Raw genomic sequence first — 23,501 nt, forward strand, 5'->3', positions numbered from 1 at the left:
TGTATAAAGAATAAAACATTGGTCTTTAATGCATCAAAATTATTAGAATGACATAATTTGGTTCTTATTCTTACAATTTAAGAGTCCTCAAACGCCTATAAAACATGAAAAGGTTCATGACATGAATACAACCAAATGTTGACATTAGTGTGATTCCTCCTGATGTTCACATTTGCCACATCTATATTAATTATAAAAAAAGTTAAATAACTATATTAGCTGAGCTGACCAATATGAAATGAGTTTGAAAGACAAATAAAACTGAATTTAAAAGTTACATTTGTAAATATATAAATTTGCCAGTGAATGTATTATGGAAATGCTTAAAGATGCTATTGATATCATCCAGCCACTAGATGACGCACTCCCCCTCCCACCTTCCACTCCAGTGGCTCATAGTTTGTTGCACAATCTGCTCTTTTCATGGTCGAGTGGAGTGAGACTCAGACTCAGTCATATCAAGTGATGAATCTTTCATGATAGAGTAATGAATTCATTTTTGCAACACATCATTATGTTATACATTATATATATATATATATTATTAGCTATTTAGGTTACCTTGTGCGGTGGTGTTTCATGTAACATCATCTGTGGTGATCTTAGGAGATGGCTAGCTAGCTTTAGGTAAACCTTTCCCCCCCATCATTTAATAATTATAGGGCCCCTATATTGCAACACTTACCGTAAAATGACATTTCAATCATCCTTACACTATAAGACATTAGGTAAATATTTACATTTTAATCCAATCAAAGAGTACAGTACAGTACATTGTAATGCTCGACATTAGACAGACAGCTACAGTAAAAGTTGACGTTAGTTAGCGTATTTAGCGACATTAGTTGAAGTGTTTTCTTGCCGAAAACAAAGCAGGATTATAAAAAAAACAGCTGAGCGCCACACAGCAACAATGGCTACAGGGAGAAAGGACGACTGTATGATCATGTCAGTATTTTCAGATTTTTATATTAACGTGAGTACCGTAGCTGTTAAGCTCAACGCAGCTGGCTACATGGCTAGCTAGTGCCTCAGCGAAGTGTCTCATAATAGGGCTAACGTTAGACTGCTATATGAGATGACACCCTCAATAACAGTCACGTTTTGGGCAGATTTACAGTATTTTGGAGCTTTAATTTACCTTCGACATGTCACACTGGTAATATATTGGGATCCCACGTCCACTCCGTTCTTAAAGAAGATTAGCCATCTTTTCATAAGTGGACCAGTCCGCCACAATCAAGTTGCCCTGCATAAACTATACTATACTATACCATACTATTGGCTCACAAGCCTTGTTAGAAGCAGGAACCAAACGTCAGACATCTCACACAGAGATAAACTAAACATTCATTTTGGACCCGTCAATTTAAAAAAAATGATTAATTCACAATCTTTTTTCTTTTTAGGAAGTGACACTTTTATTCCGGACCTTTCTAAAAGCTCTGTGGATGTACTTATGTACTTTTAAAAAATATATATATATTTTTTTTTTAATGTTATAATATAACCTTTAAGTATTGGGTCGACCCCTGAATTCCCAATTATAGAAGAACAAAAACAAGCATGTCTTTGAAAAACATACATTTTATAGTGCCTCCACTGATGGTTCTCACTAAAAATGGTTACTGTATTCTTCTTTAACTCATTTAAGATGTTTATGAATAACTCAAAAAGCATATATTGATACGGCAACATAATTGTAGGGGAATTATCTCATATGTAAACTTTCCTCCTGCATGCTACAATTTACTGGAGCATATATAATCTTGGATACAATGTCTTAATCGTGACAAGATGTGCATGAAGCTGTAACAACACACCTTTGGAGGTTCGCTATTGGCCGATTCAGGGCTTGAGGGAGAGCACTGTGGGTAGACGTGATTGTAGTCCTTATGATTGTAGTCCTTATTGTATAACATTTGTAACATTTAGCTTCTTTATACAAAACGTTTACTTTTTACTAAGATGTTTTTGACTCCTCTTACCACAAACATCTGGTGACGTTCATCACTACATCTTTACAGCAGGGGTCAGTCAAACACCATTGTGGCGAGAAAACTGGGTGATTTTCAAAAAATGCTCTTACAGCAATACAAATGAGACACTAACAAGACATTTTCTTTTATTCAATAAATAATTTACATTATAAACAGCTGGCATGTGTGGCACAACATTTGCTTTACATACAGTTTGATCTTTCTGGCATTTCCCATTCAGCTATTTAAAAAAAAAACAAAAAAAAAAAAAAAAAAACAAAACACACAACTTTTTAAACCAGTACAAGTCTGACACAGAATTTCAAAATAAGCGCTAAAATGAAAAAGAAAACATAAAGTGCTTTAAACTCAAAAACATGAACACCCCAGAACACATTCCTACATACCCTTTCTAGATAAGGTGGGCTGCATTTAGGATGCTTTATTTGATCTATGACCAAGTGAGAAAAACTTGATGACATCCAGGACTTTATCACTGAGTATACTGTATTTAGTAGAGTATTTTGTTCTGTGGTTTTTATGTTTTTGCAAAAATCCCTTTTCAAATAAAAAAAAGGTTCACATTCACCAAAACATCTCATGTACAAAAACTGGAGTGATAAATTCAAAACACAACTGGTAATTTACAAATTTAAACTCAACAACTCACATATGTACAATCTCACATTACACGTGTAGAACCATATACTGTAAAACTCACATTACAAATTACATCTATTAACACAAGATTCAACATTACAATCATTTGTTTGTAGGATTTTTTTGTTGTTGTTAAACTGCACCAACACATATTCCAAATAGCACTAGTAAGGCCTGCCAAATACTTTAGTGTAAAGGATAAATGACCGTAAAACTGTGCCCGAGTAGTAATGGTGTCTTCAGGGATGACGTACACATTACCAGATACTGCAGCTGAGAGCCAAAATTCAAATGGAAACCTCTTGTAGCAAAGAGTGCTATCGTGAAACACAAGGAAAGCAAAGGTAAGACTACAAAAACAGAAACAAATGCTGCTTTTATAATGTGTTACTATCATTTTTCTGTGTAACACAAATTCACCTGCAAACACAAGTTATATACAATTAAGAATCCCCCTAATCTGAATTGTTTCAGACTGAAAGATGAAAATTCAGTTGTTAGGGAAATGTTGGCACAAGGGCTTGTTCTTTGGCAATGACTTAAGCCATGAAATCACATCTACAGACATATGCTTATCATTTACACACTAAGCCACAGTCAGGTCAGCCCACTGGTAGTCTATAAAATGCTAAACTGACTAGAGGTGACATCTTTACAGCTAGTACTAACAGTATCTACACCGCTGTTGGTGACAGACTTGTAATGGAGAGTTAAATTCACAAAATGTTATCAAAAAGGTGTTGTAGTTTGACTGGTTGATCTGAATTCTGTAAACACTCTGAGTGCCCTTAACTAAAGTTGTTCTTTTGCTTTCTTGTTAGCTACATTCACATTACAGACTTAAAAATACAAAACACTCTCTGATCAACATCAGCTCAAACAATGGAGTGAAAGGCTATATGACAATGAAGATGATGTACAGATGAAAAAAGACTATTTTTAATCAGTTCCCTTTTGGGATTTGCTACTTGGCTGATAGAGTCCATTTGAACAGACTGTGGAGCGCCTCGACTTTTCTATGTCTGAAATTTTGGGTGCAACTTAAAGACATGGGAAAGATTTCTCCCACTGGAGGTTTGTTATCTCATTTCTGGGAATTCCTGCACCCACAAACACACAAAATTAACCACAGACGCTGAATTCTGCACACATGTTGTACTAATACACACACACACTAACAATATGACCCATTAATCTCCACAGCAGACAACTGGAGACGCTGCTCTGACATCCTTTTGGCTGAGTGCTTCCTCCAAAAGGCTCAGGCTTTTCCAAAGCTGGAAACTAATCAAACAGAGCTGCTTCTGGCCTTAGGTTAACAAAAGCCCCTGTCAGGTCCTCTTGCCTCGCCACATGAGCCACAGAGAGCTTCACTGGCTTGGCACCAATGAGGGGATCAGGGGAGGGAGGATCAACAAACTTCTCTTTCTGCAAAAGATCATCTTGTCCGGCTTCCCATAGGCATGCAGCCCTGGTGAGAATGTGGGGTTTAATCCCAGGTGGATATCCTGAGCTCTGGAGTAGCTGGGCTCTCTCACCGCTGCTCTCATCAAAGACCAGTCCTATGAACCAGCTAAATACATGTGATGATAGGTGGGAGCACGGTGAAGTCGTCTTGTCATTAGACTGAAGTCAAGACATGACAATACAACTAAAATGAGACTCAGGGCTGGGATGACCCTGTTGACAAGCCACCGGCCAATGTACGACACAGCGATGGTACTCTAACACTCACTGACAGATACACTATGAGGTTACTGTTGTAAAGGGACTATAGATGAACTGTGCAACACTCAATCCACAATAAGACAGCGAGGAGATTGAGGAAGAAGAGTGAAAGAAAATCTTTGCCCGTCTGTGCTGCATTGCTCATAAAAGCATCCTTTTCAAATATGTGGTATCTCTGGCTGTTTGAGTGGAGCATTTTTACATCCTCAAAGGCGTAGTAGGCTGCCATGGTGAAGTTTATGTCTCCAGAGGAGAGGAGGTCAAACACGCAGGACTGAAAGTACAGGTCCTCCACTGGGAGCCGCTCTTTGCACTTGGCCTTGGCAGACTGGTAGGTAAAGCCTTGTGTCCCGGTGCCGCTCCTGGTCCTGCCTGCGCTGTGCGCCTCCGCTGCTCGAGCCCTGAAGTTCCTGAAGTCGATGCGCTGGTTGGCAGGACAGCCGTGAAGACACAGGTACAAGTCCTGATTATCACCTTCCTCCACAGAGTTCACAACTTCCTCCGGCATCCGTACGGCAAAGGTCAGGTAGCGGCCGACCTGCCGGACCACTATGGTTGTTCCAATGTACCTGGCCTGAATCTCCACATGCTGCCCAGGAACCTTCTCCACCACACGCAGAGTGTTCGCTCCGTGCCGATCCCCTCCGTTCTTGGAGCCATCTGCAAATGCAGCTGGCAGCTCATCCGTCTCTGCGTGGTACATCTTCTGGTCCACACATTCCTGGAAATTCTTAAAGATGATTGTCAGCTGCAGGAGGACAGAAAAACAGAAATCTCATTAAGTTTCAGCATAAATGATCACATGCGTTTGCCTTCAAGATTCTCACAAATGCAAGTATGCAGTCTGGTCACATACAGAATCCTTGTGAACTGCAGAAAATGTAAACATCAGACTTAAAAAGGGAAGTGCTTATACATTTGCATTAAGAACAAATTTGTGCAATATGTGCCATCTACCCCACTTAAGTGTCACATTTCAGCACTGGCTCAACATGGGGGAGGCCAAGGTAAACGCCCTCAAAAAACATCAGTCTCGGCCATGTAAAATCAGGCCTCAGTTTGCAGACACAAAGACGATCCATTCATAGCTCTGAAAAACCTGCCTGTGAACCCCAGAACTATGCTCCAGGGAGTGGCTTCGGGCCAGGACAGCGTGATATACTCTGCAGCTAATTAAGTGAGACTGGTCAGGACTTTGCAAGCTTGGTTTCATCAGGACACCAATGAGCCATTGTCAGAGCAGCGATACCAGGACAGCCTAGGGACTCTGCTGTCTGCTCGCTTGGGACTGAAGACGGGGGGAGTCTACAGTCCCAATACTCTATTAGCTTGACAATTCATCTGTTGCACCAGTTCTGTCTCCATTTCCCCTACCCATGGCTAACATTTCCTCCTCCATTCTCCTACATTAACTCCTGTTTTTTTCCTGGTTCATTTCTTAAGCTTTTAATGAAAACAAACAAAAAGAAAAATGCCTCTATTATCCCTTCATCAGAATGAAGATGGAAATAACCAGACAGTTTTATTTGCTGTAGTGCCAGCAATGTACCAAACACAGAGCTCTGCTAATGCAGATTTTTTTTTTTTTTTACCAGAGGGGCCTTGTTTGCACAGGTGGCATTGGCTGCTGCCTTGTTTTCCCTTTGTCCAGAATCAAGATCTTAAAAAAGCTGTCTCATTTGCTTCCAACAACAGCAATATAAAAATGTCATTACTTTAAAAGCTAAAGAAACCCTGAATGCTTAATCGAGTATCATTAAGAAACCTTGATTGCAGAAAATTATACTTTCTACAAATGTGATTAAGGACAAAGTCCTCTTATACCTCAGTCTAAATACTTCAGTTATGATACTCTGCAAAGTGGTTGAGGTCGTTGCTGTCAAAATCTGGACTAACTCTAAGTGAATTTGCCAACTACAAATACTCCTACTTCTTTGTTTTTGACCTCAAGTTCTACTGAAAGCCATTTCAGGGACAGCCATCCAAACCAACCAATGTACCATTAAACAAAACAACAATAATGAGGAATGCACTGCTGATAAAGCTATGAAAAGAAAATATCTACAGTTCTGTGCAGACACAACATTTTTTAATTTAATGTGCTCAGTATGGTCTACAATCTAAGTAGGCCAAACATCAGCCTCAGCTGTCCACTGTGAAAAGTGAAAATGGAGCCTCATGTTAACATTTGATGCAGCACTGCTGTTATAATACTAACATATAATTTATAAAGCTTATCAAGATCTTTGCAATTGAGCTGGGTTTGGCTTCTTTATGGAACTCATCCAAACCAGAGTCCACAGTTGACAGAAAAGCCGACCCACAGCTGCTCTCACAATCAGGCCACATGAAAGAAGAGACTCACACGTACAAAAACGTGAACAGCAAGATGTTCTGATGCAGACATTTATGGACCCAATACTAGCAGAAAATGTAGTGATATCTAAAGTCACCAACAGCTAACATGTAACATCAATGCATCAAAGGGGGCAACTAATGATTATCTTAATTAAAGATTCATGTTTAGATTACTTTTTTATTATTTAGCCTAGAAAATTTCAGGAAATATGGGAAAATGTACAATTTTTCATAATTTTCCAGAGCACAAGTCTTCCAGTTATTATTGCAATTGCTGAATAATTTTCTGTTGATTGTAGAGTTGAAACAAAATCGATTAATTGATTAGTTGATCAACAGAAAATTGATAAATGACAAATCTTTTAAATTATTTTTCAAGCAAAAATGTCAAATTTACTTGTTCCAGCTCCTCACATGTGCAAATTTGCTGCTTATGTGATAGTAAACTGAATATTTTTGGGTTCTGGACTGTTGGTTGGACAAAACAAGACACATGAGAAGATGTCACCATGGGCTCTGGAATATTGTGATTTTCGGAAAAAAAAACAACAACAAAAAAAACCCCCACCTAATTGATCAATGGAGAAAATAATAAATGAAAATAATTGATAGTTGCAGCCATAGTTGACTGACATATTGTTTCTGACCTAAGTAGACCATATTAACATGCATACAAGGTGAACAGAAAGGATCCCCACCTTGCTTGTGGCGGTGGCCAAAGAACCCGGCACTACAGGAGTGTTGGTCACCTGGACAGACAGGTATTTGTTGTGGATGAGCGGCCAGGCCCCTTCCACTTTACACGTCTGGAAGTCGTCACCAAAGGTTCGGAGGTGCGGGTCTCCAAAGAAGCCACAGTGGGTGTAGTTAGGCGGCGCTGTGTTGCGTGGAAGACTGCGCTCATAGTGGCACACTTCCGGGCCATCGGAGCGTTCCTGGCTGTCAGGCAGGAGCGGCGGTGGTGGAGGAGGAAGCGGAGTGCGGGCACGTGGTTGGGATGTCGGCCCCTCCTTGGAGCAGTTGTGTTGGCTCATTAGATCCTCTATGCCATGCTGGGCGGAGTGGTACGCCAAGTCACCCCTGCAGGTACGTGCGGTCCGGCGTACACAGCTGTTGTACGATCGCAGCGCTGTGCAAAACTCCTCCTCCGGTCCAGAGTTCGAGGTGGAGGCCCAAAATTCTGAGTTACACTTGAGGATCTTGCACTGCAGACTCACTGTCAGGGAGGAACAAGATACGGTTTGAACAAAAGAAGCAAACCAGGGGCCACCATGTCATTTAGAAACATGATACTACACAGATTCAACTAATCATGAATACCAACTAATGTTTAATGCCCACACAGCCATTGCTGTTAGGCTGCAGTGCCAAATGTAGTCTTACTTTTATTACTTACTGCTTTGTTGTTGTTATTATCATCATCATCATCATCATTATTATATTAACATTATAATAATAACAAAGCAGTAAATTTTATCTTTTGCTACATACTTTGTTTTGTCTTTTATTTAGTTTGCATCTGGTAAAAATTTTAAAAACACTCCAATTCTAGAGGAATAGAAATGGATAGCACCCATTGTATGTTGCTGTTGTGTTTTGTTTAAGCACCATGAAAAATGACAAATAACATATATATCCATACAAATCTTTACATTTTAATAGCACAAAACATTGTATTTGCTCAAAAAACTGTGAACAAAACCTCATAAGGAAAAAGACAAGAGCAGCTCTGAACCTCCCTTGAGTCAACCTGGATATAAAAAGATAACTTTGCTGTTTATTGTAGAGAAGTGTATTTCCCTTTCACACCCAGTGGCTTTTGGTTTATGTACAAGTAAAACTTGGGATTCTAATCTACACCTTTGATGATAATCAGCGCTGCTTGACCGTAGATTGTTGTCTCCAGCTTCGTTGCCACATCCGGCCAACTCTTTACACAAATGTTCTTCAAACATTTCTCAGGATGCCGCGTTGCGACACCATGTTTGACTAGTATTACCTTCGACTAATAAAGCATTTATTTGAATGGGCTGTGAGAAGTTTAACTCAGTGTTGAGGGGTGAAGCCATATCAACACTTTGAAGTCACAATTAAAACAATATCCCTCCTGAAATCTTCACCGCAGCTCTCTCCAACCCCCACACCTCCTCTCCATTTACCACCCATTTGATAGATGGCAATAAACTAATTTTGATCTCAGCTATCAGTGCATTATCACTTTGTTGTTTGATGGTAAGTTACTTAAGAGGGAAACTGATAAGGGTTTGGCAAACATGCAAGGTGAGCTGAATGGGGTGTCCCCACTGCAAAAAGTGACTGCAATCATCCTGTTGTTAAATCACAATGATATTACGCCAATTTAAATGCAAAAACGAGTTTCTAATATATTACACTGCTACTGTAGTGCTACATGTTCACTCCTAAAAAATAGCTGCTATGAATGGTGGGCTTTAAAACATCTCAACAGGCACATTCAAACCATAATCTCTACAAAAATGTTTCTTTAAGTTTCAAGGGAGCAATTAAAGCATCTCAAAATGCAATTCATCGCTTAATTAATAACTAAACTTAAGGTTGGAGAAAAAAAAACTGTTACTTTCAATGAGCTAATGTGAAATACTGAGGCATGCCCCATCCCCCAAACAAAACAAGGGTTGGGGGCTACAGCAGCTCCAAAAAGATCCCTCACTTAGTTTTCTCTTTCTCTAATAAAATAAAGTCAAATAAAACACAGACTAAAACTATTTAAACTAGTCAAATTTTGCGCTGTAATGGAAAGGTTGTTCCCTTTCAAGCTTGTTGTAATATTTTCCAAACCTTCAACCTTTTCCAGACGTCTGCACGTAAGCACTTTGCCCTAAATCTCTAATCTAGTAACCTACTTTTTAATAATTTTTTATTGAGTTTGATGGTATTCCAGCTAATTTACTACGGCGATTATGAATATTTAGATATTTTTTATAACCATTTGCGAACTTAAGCAAACGCTGCATAGTTTTTTAGGTGTACTAAGTAACTCTAGTTCAATTATAATAGCACTAAAATATTTCGGCTAATAAATAAATAGTGACCAAACCTGGCAACTTTTCTGACCAAGGTGATAAAGCAGTTTTAATTAACGCCAAAGACTTAAGTTAGCTAACTTAGCTTACGTTATGATTTACAAAGTTCAACATTTAATAATGTTAGGCTAACCGTATCGGTGTAAAACATGCCAGTGGGTCGCTGATTTAAAACTGATAAAATGAAAAAGTAGCATCTTACCGGAGGGGAAGAGTGAGAGTATCACGGCGAGGACTCTACACACGTCAAGCGCCGAGGGTCTTCCTCTTTTCCCCATAACCATCCATCCAGCTCGGGGTCGCACTTCACTCCTCTCCCTGGTCAAACCGCATTAAGGAAGGACAGAGGAGAAGAGTTAGAGCCGCCGAGTCCTCGTTGAGAAAACACACAAAAAAAGTCCATAAAAGAGGTCTGAAGTCGGTCCCGTCTTCTCATCACTATCCGGTAAGAAGTAATTGTTTTTGCCCTCTTCGGTATGAGAGTTGAGTTAACTTAACGGCTACAGCCGCGTAAGCTAGCCGAGTAAGCTAGCTAACACCCAGTGCGGGACGAACTGCTGAAAGCAGCCAGGCAGCCTCTCTTCCTTTTACGGATTGTCGAGAGGGTGCAGCCTCTGAGGGCCAGCGGACACACAGAACCAATCACGGCTGCCCTTAACCCCCCCCCCTCTCCAAGTTTCAAATTACATCTCAACGTGTAGACTTGTTCGTCGACGACCGAGTCTTCACGAACCACAAAGTGGTGGTCCACAACGCAATATAAGAAAGGTTTCATTTGCTGCAATAATCGCAACACTAAACTCACTGTGGAGGGAAAACCTGAAGAGGAAAACAGTGTCATCCCTCCACAGAGCATGTGTGCGGAGATTAATACAGAGGGAAGAGTAAGAAAACAACCAATATAAACAAGCATCACGTTTATTCTCAGAGTTGTAAATTATCTGCTTTTCCCCTTCACATCACCACACTCTGCCATGTTTAAACCTACTATGTCATATGTAGGTTACATCACCTAAAATGGTGGCTACAGGCCAAGTTCAGCTCTTTAACCCCACAGACCCACTGGTAGATCAATTAGTACAAACTCACGCTGTGCAGCCAAACGTTTAAATCTACATAACTTTATTGTATATGCTAGTGGAGATCCCAAAGTTTCTAAAGATATAAAATTTGTCAGAGTGAATGCTGGATAAAACTGGTCAAAATCAAGAATATTCCCTTTTGGTGAAATGGTGCAGCCATAAAAATATGGAGTCTTGGGTTTGAATATTTCACACAGTATAAACATCATAAATAGAATTGGAACAAGCTGAAACTGTATAATTAGGGCTGAAACTAACAATTCTTGTTATTATTGATTAATCTGTTCATTATTTTCTAGATAACTTATTTTGTGAATAAAATGTCAGTTTATCAAAGCCAAAGCTGACATAAATTTAAACTGGTTGTTTTATCCAACCAACAGTCCAAAACTCAAAGATATTTAGTTTACTATCATACATGACAGAAAAAAGCATCAAATCCTCACGTTTGACAAGGTGGAATTAACGAATATTCAATAAAAAATGCCTTAAACGATTAACCAATTATCAAAAGAGTTGCCAATTAATTTTCTGTTGATTGATAAATTGATTGATCGCAGTTTCAGCTCTGTGTATGATACTCTCAGACATACTGTCAGCTAGGTGAGGGGGAAATATAATAAGGAGGGATCTGGATTTTAAAGGAATTAAGGAAACAAAATCAAACTGAATATCACAGGGTGGAAGTAAAGACAGCACATTCAGAATCAGCATGTAAAAACCCACTTTGTGTAATGTGCCTGTAATTATATGATATAAACTCATCCTCAGGTTGTTAAATTACCAAAATTACAACATTACAACTAAGAACATGAGCTGTTTTCTCAATGACACCAAAATATTGTACTTTTTACTGATGGCAATCGTTTCTACTTACCCAGCAAACTACAAGCCATGAGCTCATTAAACAGGCTGCAGTTTAAACCACCCAACAGTACATGAAGTAAGTCAAAACCAAAGTACATGCTCACATGGTTAACACATCAACAATGAGAAGGGACCAAATTTTAGATTCATAAGTACATTTTCGTGATGATACTTGTTTCCTTCAGTAAAACTAAGCATGCAGGACTTGTAATACAGTATTCTTTGCATGTTGGTTTAAAGGATTCGAATATATTTTCACTACTGATCACAAGAGCAGGCGGTGATCCCTCCTTTAAAAGGCATAATACCACCTCCTTTGATTATCTTTCAGTTAAACGACACATTACTGCTGTCTTTTACTGCCATTTCAGCCAAAATTCTACCCAACAGATGGCTGCGTACTCAGGTTGTGGCTGGCTGTACAGTATTTTTCCATAGTGCGGTGAACGTCTTTGTGATTGCTGTTCCTCTCATGGATGATGGATACGTTCTTGTACAATGAGGTCTGAGCCTACACATGTTTTCAACAAGGGTGGCCCTGTGCAGACTGATTTCAAGCTCTAATATACCAGGCATTCACATCTGAAATGAATGACTGCAGCTGAAAGGTAGAAGCTGCTTGGTGATATGTTTTGATGAATTGTGGAACATTTTTGGCTTTTTAGCATTGACACTGTGGACGTAGAAACAAACTCAGGAATTTAGCTGTTCTATGACACTGTGAGGGCTTTGATGTAGATATCTTTAAGTGTGACTGATTTGCGTGTTAGTCGACTGTTGGTTAGAAAAAGCTCAGAATCCTTGTTTCTGTATATCAGATTGTACATTTGCACCTGTTGCGGCGACTTTGCAGACAAAGGTGCAAGATGTTTGTACATTATTTACTATCAAGACGTTAATATGCTATGTAATTACTCAATGAATTGGTCGTTAATGTCCTGGTTGACTAAGAAATCTTTAGCCGATTACTCATTTTTGAATTGTCTTTTCATGAACGATTAGCTAATAGTCATTCGTCGTTAAGAGAAAATCACATTTCTGGCATCACAATAGTCACAAGTAAGCTTTGGTCTTTAATAATAGATATTTAGAGATACTTGTGCATGCCTGCATTCATCTGCAAAGTGACAACAAATTATTTATACAGATTTTTCATATATATCAATGGATAACGACTTATTTTGAAGTCCACGATCCATTTCTTTAGTCAGGACAGCTCTATTTATTCCTTATTCTGGATCAGAAATATCGAATTATTCTAATTAGCGTGTAAATCATTAGTCAATTAATAGAATAACCAATTGACAAAAATCAGTTAAGTCATTTATTAAGCAAAAATGCCAAAGATTCTGTGGTGCCAGCTTCTCAAATGCGAGAATTCACTGTTTCCCTTGGTTTTATATCATTCTAAAATGAATGATTTTAGATTTTGGGCTGTTTGTTGGACAAAATAAGCAATTTGAAGACCTTACCTTGAGCTCTGAGAGACTGTGACTACACCACCAATCAAAATTAGATTAGGACCTCCTCTCTTCAATAGCCTTTTCTCATCAAGTGTTTGCTATCCGCTGTATTTTGGCTTTTGGTAATAGTTTTAGTGACTGAATAATCAACAGATAGATTGCTTTTAATTGGAAGAGTTTTACCTAGGGGGTTTAACATCTCCATGAAGTGAAATGGCAAACCATCTATAAATAAGCATTTATCTCCACAGAGAAATGTATATAGAGACATCAGGCCGATCCTGTGCTGCGCATGCTTGGACAAGTAAAGGTGACATAATATAACAATAAAACATCTCCATAAATCCAGTAATCCAATCACGTTTTATGGTCTGCTGATATAAATCTCAGATATCACCTGTCAAACAAGCCGTTAAAGGACTTATAACAGTTGACATTTTCATATACTAAATATGGTATAATGTAAGTAATATGGTGATCCCTTTGCTGCAGTGTTGAATTGTGTGCACTAGTCTACATTTTTCTGCGCATCTGTCTTGACGGTCACAGCGGACTGACCCTCTTTTCCAACAGATGGCGCTTGTTATGAGCTCTGATATGAAACCTCAAATCATGACACAAACGCACATGGCATTATGAGGACAACCAAACCTGTCATTAAATTAGAGCTTTATGGACAACTCGGTTATTGGTGTAATTACAGCTGTCATGCAATTAGGATTTAAAAGGTGCAATTCTGCAGCCAGCATGCGCATTTGTCCTGTTGCACTGCTCTGGAGAAGATCATCCTTTAGTCAACATAAAGTCTCAACGGTATTTCTGGTTGGGAGTAGCTGTAATAAATGCCGACAATATGAATAAAAATAGTGCGGTGTGATCTTACTCTATTCTTCAATATTTAAAAAGGCACTTAGTCAAGTGAATAGGCTACAGTTTAATTTAAATTTCTCGTGTGACAGCAAACTAGTTCTTAATATTGCAGAAATCCAGATCTCCTCACTGTGCAGATGGTTGGTTGGAAAATAGACATTTCTTACACAAATAGGCTACACATGGGTTATAGTATTTTGAATACCCAGCAAGCAAAGCAAAAACTGACAACACCCCTGTGTAAAATAAACTCAGATAATGTTGTTTAGAATTCAAAATAAGTCTCCAACTAACAGACAAACCAACCTTGGCGACTGCATGGGCTCTCCGCGACTCTGGAGTCCTGCAGGAACCCGAAGGACAGCGAACAGGAGCGAGAGGAAGCAGACTCCTTAAAAATCTTCCCCCTTCAAAAACTCGTCCTGTGTGTCACAGTAATCCGAAATCAAACGCACCCAGTGGCTTTCTGAGTGTAAAATCCGTCAATCTGTACATGATGTCCACCGATCTGCTTCTCGGTGAAATGAAGGTGATTTTTCTGTTAGTTGGGATTCATTTAAAGAGCCACTTCTCGCACCCGGGGGACGACTCAGATCTCTTTAGCCATTGCTTAACTCATTTGACTAACAGTCGATCGGATCGGAAAGCAGACATTATGATAGATTAAGTCCTGTAATTGCCCTCATCCGCGCGTTGAATCCAAATTGTTAGTTTATGGTCGACGTCGGGAGAAAAAAGCCCTGAGGGCAAAGCTGCTGCTGCTGCTGCTGCGTACGGCCCGATCCGCTGTCTCGATGTTGTGAAATGGCTAGTTAGAAAGTGTGAGAGAGACAATGATCGGCTCTGCATGACGCCACTGGGAGCCCCGAATCTCAGCTGTGAACCCCCCTTATTTCCCCAACTAGTTTTTCTCTCAGATGCTTTGGGAGATAGGATTCCTCAGATTAGGTCTCAGCTGCATTGAAAAACAAGACAAAATTCAGTTGTATAGCGTTATTTTCTGTTAAAGCAAGTGAAATTAAACCCATGTATTGTCAGCATTGAATCAAATGTCATTCTTTTGATAGGTAGTGAGGTTATGTGCCCTATTTTCTGTTCTTTCTGCAAGATTTGGATCTTGAAGTTTCTGCACGTTTGACAGCAAAAATAAGAGTTTGAAACTGAATTGAACTGCTATTCCATATAGGCTACACCTTGGTTTATTAGTTAGTGATGTTGATTTCCAACAAATAGCCCCAGATCTACATTCTCTCCAGATAACCTTTAGCAGTTCCTCATCTCTGCAAATCACAGGTTGGAAAAAGACAAATCCATAATAATCAGGATTTAATGGAGGATTAGATGGACAAACACTTTGCAGCCATGAGGAGGGGGGTGGGGTGTGCTCAAAGGCAGAGAGGACTGCGTGGAGGCTGCACCTGTGTTTTAAGATCAGACTGCATGCAGGAAAATCTCCCCCCCCCCCCATCTTTTCGAGCCTCCACTCCATACAACATAACTGGTTCGCTCTGCTCCAATTTCCCTCTGATCAGGAAAATCCCTCACAACAGGGAGAGCAGAGACTTACAGTATCTGACTGAAACAGCAGAATGACCATGCTGATAATTGACATGCACAATCCAACGGAAATGCAGAGCTAGATAGTTAAAACCTTTCACAACGAAACTGTGATTTCACCTTCTATTAACGCTGATGCAGTAGATGTTATTTGCCGGACAGAGCTGTCACATTACATCATCCCTTTGTACACCCAGCAAGAAACTGACCCCTGTAATCCGCTCGTTTACTATCACAGCCCAGACCTGCCCTCTCCAGATGGCCACTGAGAGGCAGCATATTTTACATTGATGTAACATAAGAACATGAAAGAGTGACACCCCAGTGTGCAAAGAATGGTTTTAGAGGTGCCGGATGCCGGCCCCATCTCAAACACAGCTGGTGTACTCGCTGCCTTGCTGAGGTATTATGGCAAGTTAACAACAGATCTGCTTTACATATCACTGCATTAATAAAACACTTTGATTTATTTTATCGTGTTGTAGTTCAGTTTCTGCTTCATTTTACAGAACAAATCAGTGACAGTTAACCATGTAACTATTATAGACCTGAATGAAAGAAGCATTTAGTAATACCTAGCCTTGGGGCTCTCTGTGATTTCCTTTAGTAGCCTGTGATTTAGTCCATTATACAAATCTGTTAAGCTCAGGCTGCCTCAGCAATAAGGCCTAAAAAAGAGATAGAAACAGAAGAAAAATCTGCCAGAGAGCAGAAAAATCCTGCATGACCAATGTAAAAAAGATTACAAGCTCATTGATCCTGGCAGAAACATTTATTTTTCAAACCTTGTGATATAGAAGGAATATATATCCAGAAAAATGTAGCTTACAGACTGATTTACTCAGTCTTTCCTGACACACAGAGTTATAGGAAATGGCTGCAAGATTTCTGCAACATGATTAATCGTAAACCACATACTGTAAGTTCAACAAGTTACACATCCAAATCTTGCTTCACGTTCTGGTGATTTCTTCAGATCATCACATGGTGTACTTCCCCACTGTAGGATCAAAAGTTCACCGTTGTCTTCTCGTTAAAAGACACTCATGATTTTCAGATGCTTTGTGTGTGCAAAGAAAATTATCATTATGTAGGACTGATTTTTTTTCCTCTGGACATATACATTCTTAGGAAATGTCTCTCAATAACTGACTGCATGTTGGGAGTGGATGATATTATGAAAGACGTGCAGTAAACTAGTCAGCGACTGCAGTATTTCTGAGTCAGCCATGGATTAGCAAACATAGTATGCTCTTACTGACCTTCCAGTTGCCTTTTGAACTCCCGCAGCATAACAATTAGCTTGTCACAGTGCAATGTGCCTCTTTTTTTCTGAGGCGTCTGAAACACAATGCAGTGTGACACCTCAGGGGCTGTTGGAGACATACCAACACATCCTCCTGTGATCATTGTGTCACCTGAAAGGTATTTTTTCTGTTGTATTGTACACCATTTAAAAAATATTATTCCTTGTCATGTGGAGTTGATCAAAAATTCATAAACTTAACCTGTAATAGAGCTGAAAAGATTATTCGATTAATCGATTAAGTAATTCCTCAAGCAAAAATACTAAACATACCCTAATTCCATCCTCTGGGTTTTGGATTTTTGGTTGGACTAAACAGGACGTTTGATGACATCACATTGGGCTTTAAGAAATTGTGTTGGGCATATTTTCTGACATTTATAGACCAAACAATGAATTCATTAATTGAGAAAATAATTGTTAGTTTCAGCCCTAATCTGCAATAATCACATCTGATTACATTTGAAATGAAAGGAACTGTGGCCAAAAAACTTCTTTCACGGCCTAAAAGAACAAAATAAGTTATTTAGTGTTAAAGGGTTAAAGTGTTAGTGTTATTTCAGATTTGTGAGAAACCTGTTGTGTTGCAAACAAAAGCTGTGTTATCTGTTTTGATTTTAGAAATAGACTACTTTTCTTTGCAATGCTGCCAGATTAATAAAATGAAACCATTTTTAAATTGAAAAATACGTACAGTATATGGCAGTATACAATATATTCCCAGCATATATATGCTTACATAACTGTGCCATAACATACTGTAGCTTATGTACTGCTTTGCATATGATTTATCCAAAAAACTGCCATGTTGGCTTAAAACGGATTTGCTAATAAGTGTAGCTAATGCTAATGTCTATCTGCTTCTTGAAATGACACCGGCCTTTTATTGTATTCTCCACACAGACCTGACCGCATTGTGTATCTGCTCGTTAACTGTCATAAAGCTACCTCAGTAAACTAAAAGTCCCGGAAATGATCCAATCTAATAGGCTTTGACTGAGAGGTGGTCATGAAGAGTGACAGGTAAGAGGCCCAGTGCATTTCCACATCAGGAATCAAGGAACCTTCTCCCTACGCAGCGTGGGCTATTGTATTGCTGACATGGTATTTTGAACTGAAACACATCCTGTAGACCTCACTGAGTGTATCAAACTTGACTGAAGAGCAGTTCTTTATTGTTAAAAATGACTGTCTGTTACTGCCAAAGGCTTCTCTTCTTCTAAAGGCTATTAAATGAGACAAATGTTACACAGTGATCCAGAGAGAGTCCCTTGGTATTCAGTGAAAATACAAATAGACTAAGATGTATGTTTCATGTACATGATTGACATTTAAAAAGAGGGGGTGGTGCATCCAGCAGCACTGTCTTTGGTAATAAGGTGTGAGCATAAATTATAAAAATTCTATTAAGAGGTGATATGTGGGGCTCAGACACTGTGTGGAATTACTGCCCCAGTCAGTAACAATATGAATGCAGGAAGCTTGCAAATTGGCCTGTTCGTGCACACAGTGGAATGGGCTTGAATGCACAAGCCCTCATTACAGAATCTCCTTTATCATTTTAAGCAGAGAAGGTGAGGTTCTTCTTTTCCCCCCTATTTTTCTTTCTTTATAAAGCCAGACTGCAAGCCAGCGAGAATTATGCACACTGTTTAATTCCAGACGTGGACAGAACTAGACAGAGTGTGTACAGACTGCGAGACAAATAATTAGCCCCGCTGCTAAACAGAACTGATCTCAATGGAAGACACAACACATCAAGCCAAATTTTAGGGAGGAACGTTAGTGAATGAATAACTGTTTTAGACTATGAATGATCATCACAATTTTGCACCTGACAGGGTTAAAAAAAAAACACATGTTGGTGAGCAGCCATGACTCCATTAGCATGCAAGATGCCATAAACACATAAAGAAACTGAGGCTTATCTCAGCAAAACAGCAGCCTTTTTAATTTCCTGCTTCTGAAATTCTGTGCAAAAAGTGAAGGACTATCTAAATATTCAGTTTACGAATATAAAATTAGATAAGGTTTTTCTCCACACGGTGTGAAATGCCTTTCTGGCAATTTAATTTATAGTAACCCACAACTAATCAGTCTCAGAAATAATAAGCAATTCTGGCATTATGCCTTTATTTGTCTTATAACAATCATTGCATATTTTGTTCTACATTTTACACAGACAATGGAAATAGATGCGTACATTTTGACTCTAAGAAAAGTCCCATTCAATTCTGAAATTGCGTTAATCACATTTATTCTTCAGACTACACGGATTCATATAATAATGTTTAAGCTAACACTTTATTAGGAAACATTTTTTCGTATTATATTCTTCACTGTCGCCGTTGTATTAGCAGCACTCATATTCTTCTAGCTGAAATATTGTAACTCTGTGCTGCAGTGATAAAACACAAACACCTCTCTGTATCTTTCAGAACCAATATTTTCCCTCCATCTAAACTCTGGTTATCCATCCTTGACCTGTGTAAATGCAGACAGCTATTTGAATTATGTGCATTTAAAGGTGACTGCTGCCAATGTCTGGGTGTTGGAAAATAAGCAGCCAGTCTGAAAGGTCTTGGCTTCTTCTGCTTGTTTGTTGAACTTTACTAGTATTCTGCAGCGTTGTCCTGTATGCACAGCTACAGGGGCTACATCCTGCCCTTTCTTTTGTGCCATCTTCTCACAATAGCTGCAGCGAAAAGCTCAAATTTTTGCAGGTGCAAGCAAATTATCCGCAGCCCCAAAATCACTCTGCAGCTTTAATGCTCTGCCGATAGTGAGAAACAGGAATCAGAAAGATTCTTTAAGCTGCACGGGGAATCTGGTACCCCCTACAAGCAAACACTTTAACGTTATCATATGAATCAGCCCAGATTTTGCTTTTAGAAAACATCACAAGCCTGAAATCCAATAGACACAATCTAAAATTAATTCCCATCCAGTCTAGACAGTAAATCTTCAGCATTATGGCACTGTTGGCTCTCTTTATTACTTTGACCACACACATTGACTTTAAAGTTCCCCAGCAGGGATATAGCTGCTCCTACAAATGCCACAACTTGCTCCATTTCACATTTTAATACTCTTAATTCATTTCAAATTTTATTTGATTATTTCATTATTTCAAGGAAATATGACCATTATTACATGTAAAAGTTTGGAGTCATTCTTTCCAAAATCTGTGCAGTAAAGTAGATTTCATTTGCAATATAAATTGGCAGTCCTATTTTAGTTTTAAACCATTATCACGGGTCAGTTGCTCGATAAAATTTCAGAACAATCCGTCCAACAGCGTAATTTTATCCTCAGCCGGTGGAGGGAAATTAATTTGCAATTCTAGGGCCTAGAAAAAGAACATTTCCATTCATGATGAAATATTTATAGTCTCCTTAAAATTGTTGAAGAGTAGAATTCAGTGGTGGCCAAAATAGCAGATTAATTTGAAACTCATTAAGATGTAGGAGGAGCTATTTCTCATTAGATGCTCCCAAACATTTGGAAATGCTTCTTGGATTGTTACTGAAGACAGCAGGACGACAGTGCTACTAAATGTCATCCATGTTCATATCCCTGTTCAGCCTTTTAGTCCACTCCATCTTTGAGAAGCGTGCTGTTGTTCATTAATGAGCTGTGGAAATGTCAGCGCTGTGGGTTCAGATTAATTGAAGAGCCCACGGACATCTAATTACAGGAAAAAGACTAACAGATATCCCCAGCTCTCTGAGACAGTGGACCTTTCCCCTGGGCTAAATGATGCTGTTATTGATCGTTATATGTAAAATGATACTGTAATTTCTCTGTCTCGGTTGCTGCAATAGAAGCAGGTTAATTGGATAAGGACCCTAAAAAGGAAAAAAAATGAAAAACATTGGTGCTGAACAAGCTATAAAGGTTTGATTTGCTCTATAGATGCCTTAGCTCGAGCTTGTGCTTAACATGCAATGAGGTTAATTCCACAGTAAGTTGAATGGGTGTGTAGCTCCTCAGTCCTGCCTTGTATCTCATAGAGTCCTGCAATGGAGAGGCGATGGCGTCTGGTGTTTGGTCAGGTGTTTATTGAACAGTGGAATGGCGACAGAGGCTGTTGATGTTTTACTGACAGCTGTTTGAGCACCTCACACACCGTAGGTCTCCTGAAAAGTTGTGAAACAGGAGGAGACTCGAGCCCCCCTCAGAAAAAAATCTCGAGCCGAAATAACATCAGTGAGTCATAGTTGCCTTCAGGCCACGTTGACTTTATCTCCTCTGTCTCAACACGCAGGCTGGTCCTCTCACCAGTAACTTTAATTAAAGCTAGAGTAGGAGTCGCCACATATTTAACCTCATCGTAATATGTCTGTATAACTGTTTGATTTAAAAAAAAAAAAAATGCTGTCTTCGACTTCCTTTGTGGTCCATGGCCAGTTTGCCCAAATTGTGTAGAGTTATAAGTCAAGATTGAAATTTATGTGACTGTTAAAAAGTACATTCAGATATGGGGCCGCCATCGTGTAATACAACTGAAATTATATTAGCAAATGATTTACAACCTCTCCTTGTCATGTGGTAGTTAAGTTACATTTTGTAGGGAAAAGAGTGAAAGTGAATGGTGGTTTTCATGACTAATATAGGAAAAGTCTGGTTCAGTCTGTATGCCTCTACTTGCCCATGTATTGTCTACATTTCCTCTGATTTGTGCCAATCAAAGCAAACCAAGGAAGAAACATATCTTTGGCTGATGAAAATTCAATATGACAAATGACATATTAGGCAAAATAGGTTACCTTTTATGAGCTATCACATGTCCTGACAGACACTTGCTGTAACTGTCAGGGCATGTAAATCACATAAACCTTTGGCTGCAAAAAGAAACAAGAAAGCAGAGGAATCTCAATGAAAAGCACTTTAATACCCACTTTAAATCAGTTGTTCAGAAGGGGGTGATATACTGTAGTATGTGCAACACCGGTATAGATATGTGTGTACTATTAAACAAAAAAAAAATCTTGTGCTGCTCTTAAACAGCATGCACTGTTCTTGACCTGTGCAACCACTGAGACAGTGAGCTTCCAAATTAGCTTTGAGGTTAGAAAAGGAGTCCAAAAAGGCATGTAGGTACAGTAACTGAGAATATCCATGACAGGAAACTGTGATATCACAGGCCTTGCACCATCAGTTAAAGGTACACTGCTTGAATAAAGCAGCCCAACCACATTAAATGGTGTTTATGTCACTAGCAGGAAAAACATTTCTAAATAAATTGTTGTTTTTTAAAATATCAAGTGCACGGATTCACAGAAGTCCTGATCAAGGAAATAAAATTTCCCCTGAAGCCACAGTTGACAGGACGCCTGTGGGAGAGCACAAGGCTTTGCTGCTGTCTCTTGTTATTTGGCTGGAAGCACCCAGCAATCCACTTAGCACATGGCTATTATGTCCAGCACCCTTATAAGAGCTGGAGCTGCCACTTCACTTTAAGGTGTGAGGAGCCAGGGAAAGTCTGAAAATGACCCCTTTGTACTTTTGAGCTGCACATTCGGAGGCAAGCAAGTTGTTTTCTGTGCACTAGCTGAACAAGAACATGAACACAAGCATCCTTTTCATTTTTGAATGTGATTAAATATCTTATCCCTATGAGTCAGTATCAAGCCTGTGGAGATACTGCATTAATAATCTCTGTGTTGAGCAGGAAATAACATTTGTGTGCTTTCAAGGGTAATGAAGAAACTAGCAGCAGAGAGGTGAGAAGACCTAAAGTTCCTGAGTTGGTGACAGATTAGACTACATTACTGCGAAGGAGGAAAGTACATGGCCATGGAAAACCACACCTGGATAAGCTCAAGGGCCAGTCCAAGTATAACTGGTTTCCACAGCCTCGGGGCCCTTTTCACTCTGACAATAACACTGTGGTAAAAAAAAAATGCTAGCTTCCTCATTCGTTTTAATGAGACCACCGCGTTGGCACAACAGGGGGTTCGTGTTGAAGAAGCCTCAGGCCAAAAACACAGGGTAGCACAGCTGAACAGTTGGTTCTGGCTCAACTTTTTTTGTGGCGCACTACAGTGTCATCGTGCAACACACTGCACTGACCAATCAGATACCCGCAAGCCAAAATACCAGGTAATACCTCATGGTATGTTACTGGGAAAATTATTGTTGCTCTGATTAGCTTCCCCAAGTTGTACAATCTGGCCTCTAAAGACTATAAACCACTCTGCAGTGTCTTAGCTTTGATAAACCTTTAATCTTGACTTGTGGACTCAGATTTCAGCTTCTACTTGTACCCTGCAGCAACACACCAACCCCAATGACTTGACTTGTTTTGCCGTAGTGAAAGTCTCATTACAGAGGAAGTGAGCATGAAACCTCTATCTTCTCCTGACTGAAACAAATGGTTGTCAGCAGCCCACAGACCTCATTCGAAGAGTGACTTTTAATGCTACATTCACACAATGTCAGAAGAACTGGAAGACCAGGAAAACCCCCCGTTATTCCCGACTTGGGAGTGTTCAAGCATTACTCCAAAATGGTCACCCCATTACTAGCCTTGTAGTATTCACTTTTTTTGTATTACAAAATTGCAG

The 23,501-nt window shown here is 39.4% G+C and overlaps 1 protein-coding gene and 1 long non-coding RNA gene across 2 annotated transcripts in view; one reads left to right on the forward strand and one right to left on the reverse strand.

The window, feature by feature from the left end:
- Nucleotides 1-2,100: 2,100 nt before the first annotated feature.
- rgma (repulsive guidance molecule BMP co-receptor a) lies at nt 2,101-14,876 on the reverse strand. Its single transcript, XM_044192134.1, has 4 exons — nt 14,376-14,876; nt 9,990-10,105; nt 7,424-7,941; nt 2,101-5,115 (listed from the first exon to the last, which is right to left on the reverse strand). The coding sequence occupies exons 1-4, from the start codon at nt 14,387-14,389 to the stop codon at nt 4,411-4,413; spliced, it is 1,353 nt and encodes a 450-aa protein (XP_044048069.1). The 5' UTR covers nt 14,390-14,876; the 3' UTR covers nt 2,101-4,410.
- The window catches only part of LOC122874388, a 30,292-nt gene continuing 16,867 nt past the window's right edge, over nt 10,077-23,501 (forward strand). The window contains exon 1 of the long non-coding RNA XR_006377597.1: nt 10,077-10,232. This is a non-coding gene — a long non-coding RNA (uncharacterized LOC122874388). The remainder of the gene's footprint in view (nt 10,233-23,501) is intronic.

The sequence above is a fragment of the Siniperca chuatsi genome, linkage group LG4 (assembly GCF_020085105.1).
Source record: "Siniperca chuatsi isolate FFG_IHB_CAS linkage group LG4, ASM2008510v1, whole genome shotgun sequence".
Taxonomy (NCBI): Eukaryota; Metazoa; Chordata; class Actinopteri; order Centrarchiformes; family Sinipercidae; genus Siniperca; species Siniperca chuatsi.

Bases quoted from the DNA above. Each gene is read 5' to 3' on its own strand.
- rgma (XM_044192134.1), bottom strand. The intron at 7,942-9,989 runs GTAAGATGCTAC...CCTCCCTGACAG, and splicing joins ACTCTCACTCTTCCCCTCCG to TGAGTCTGCAGTGCAAGATC. The intron at 5,116-7,423 runs GTGGGGATCCTT...GTCCTCCTGCAG, and splicing joins TGGCCACCGCCACAAGCAAG to CTGACAATCATCTTTAAGAA.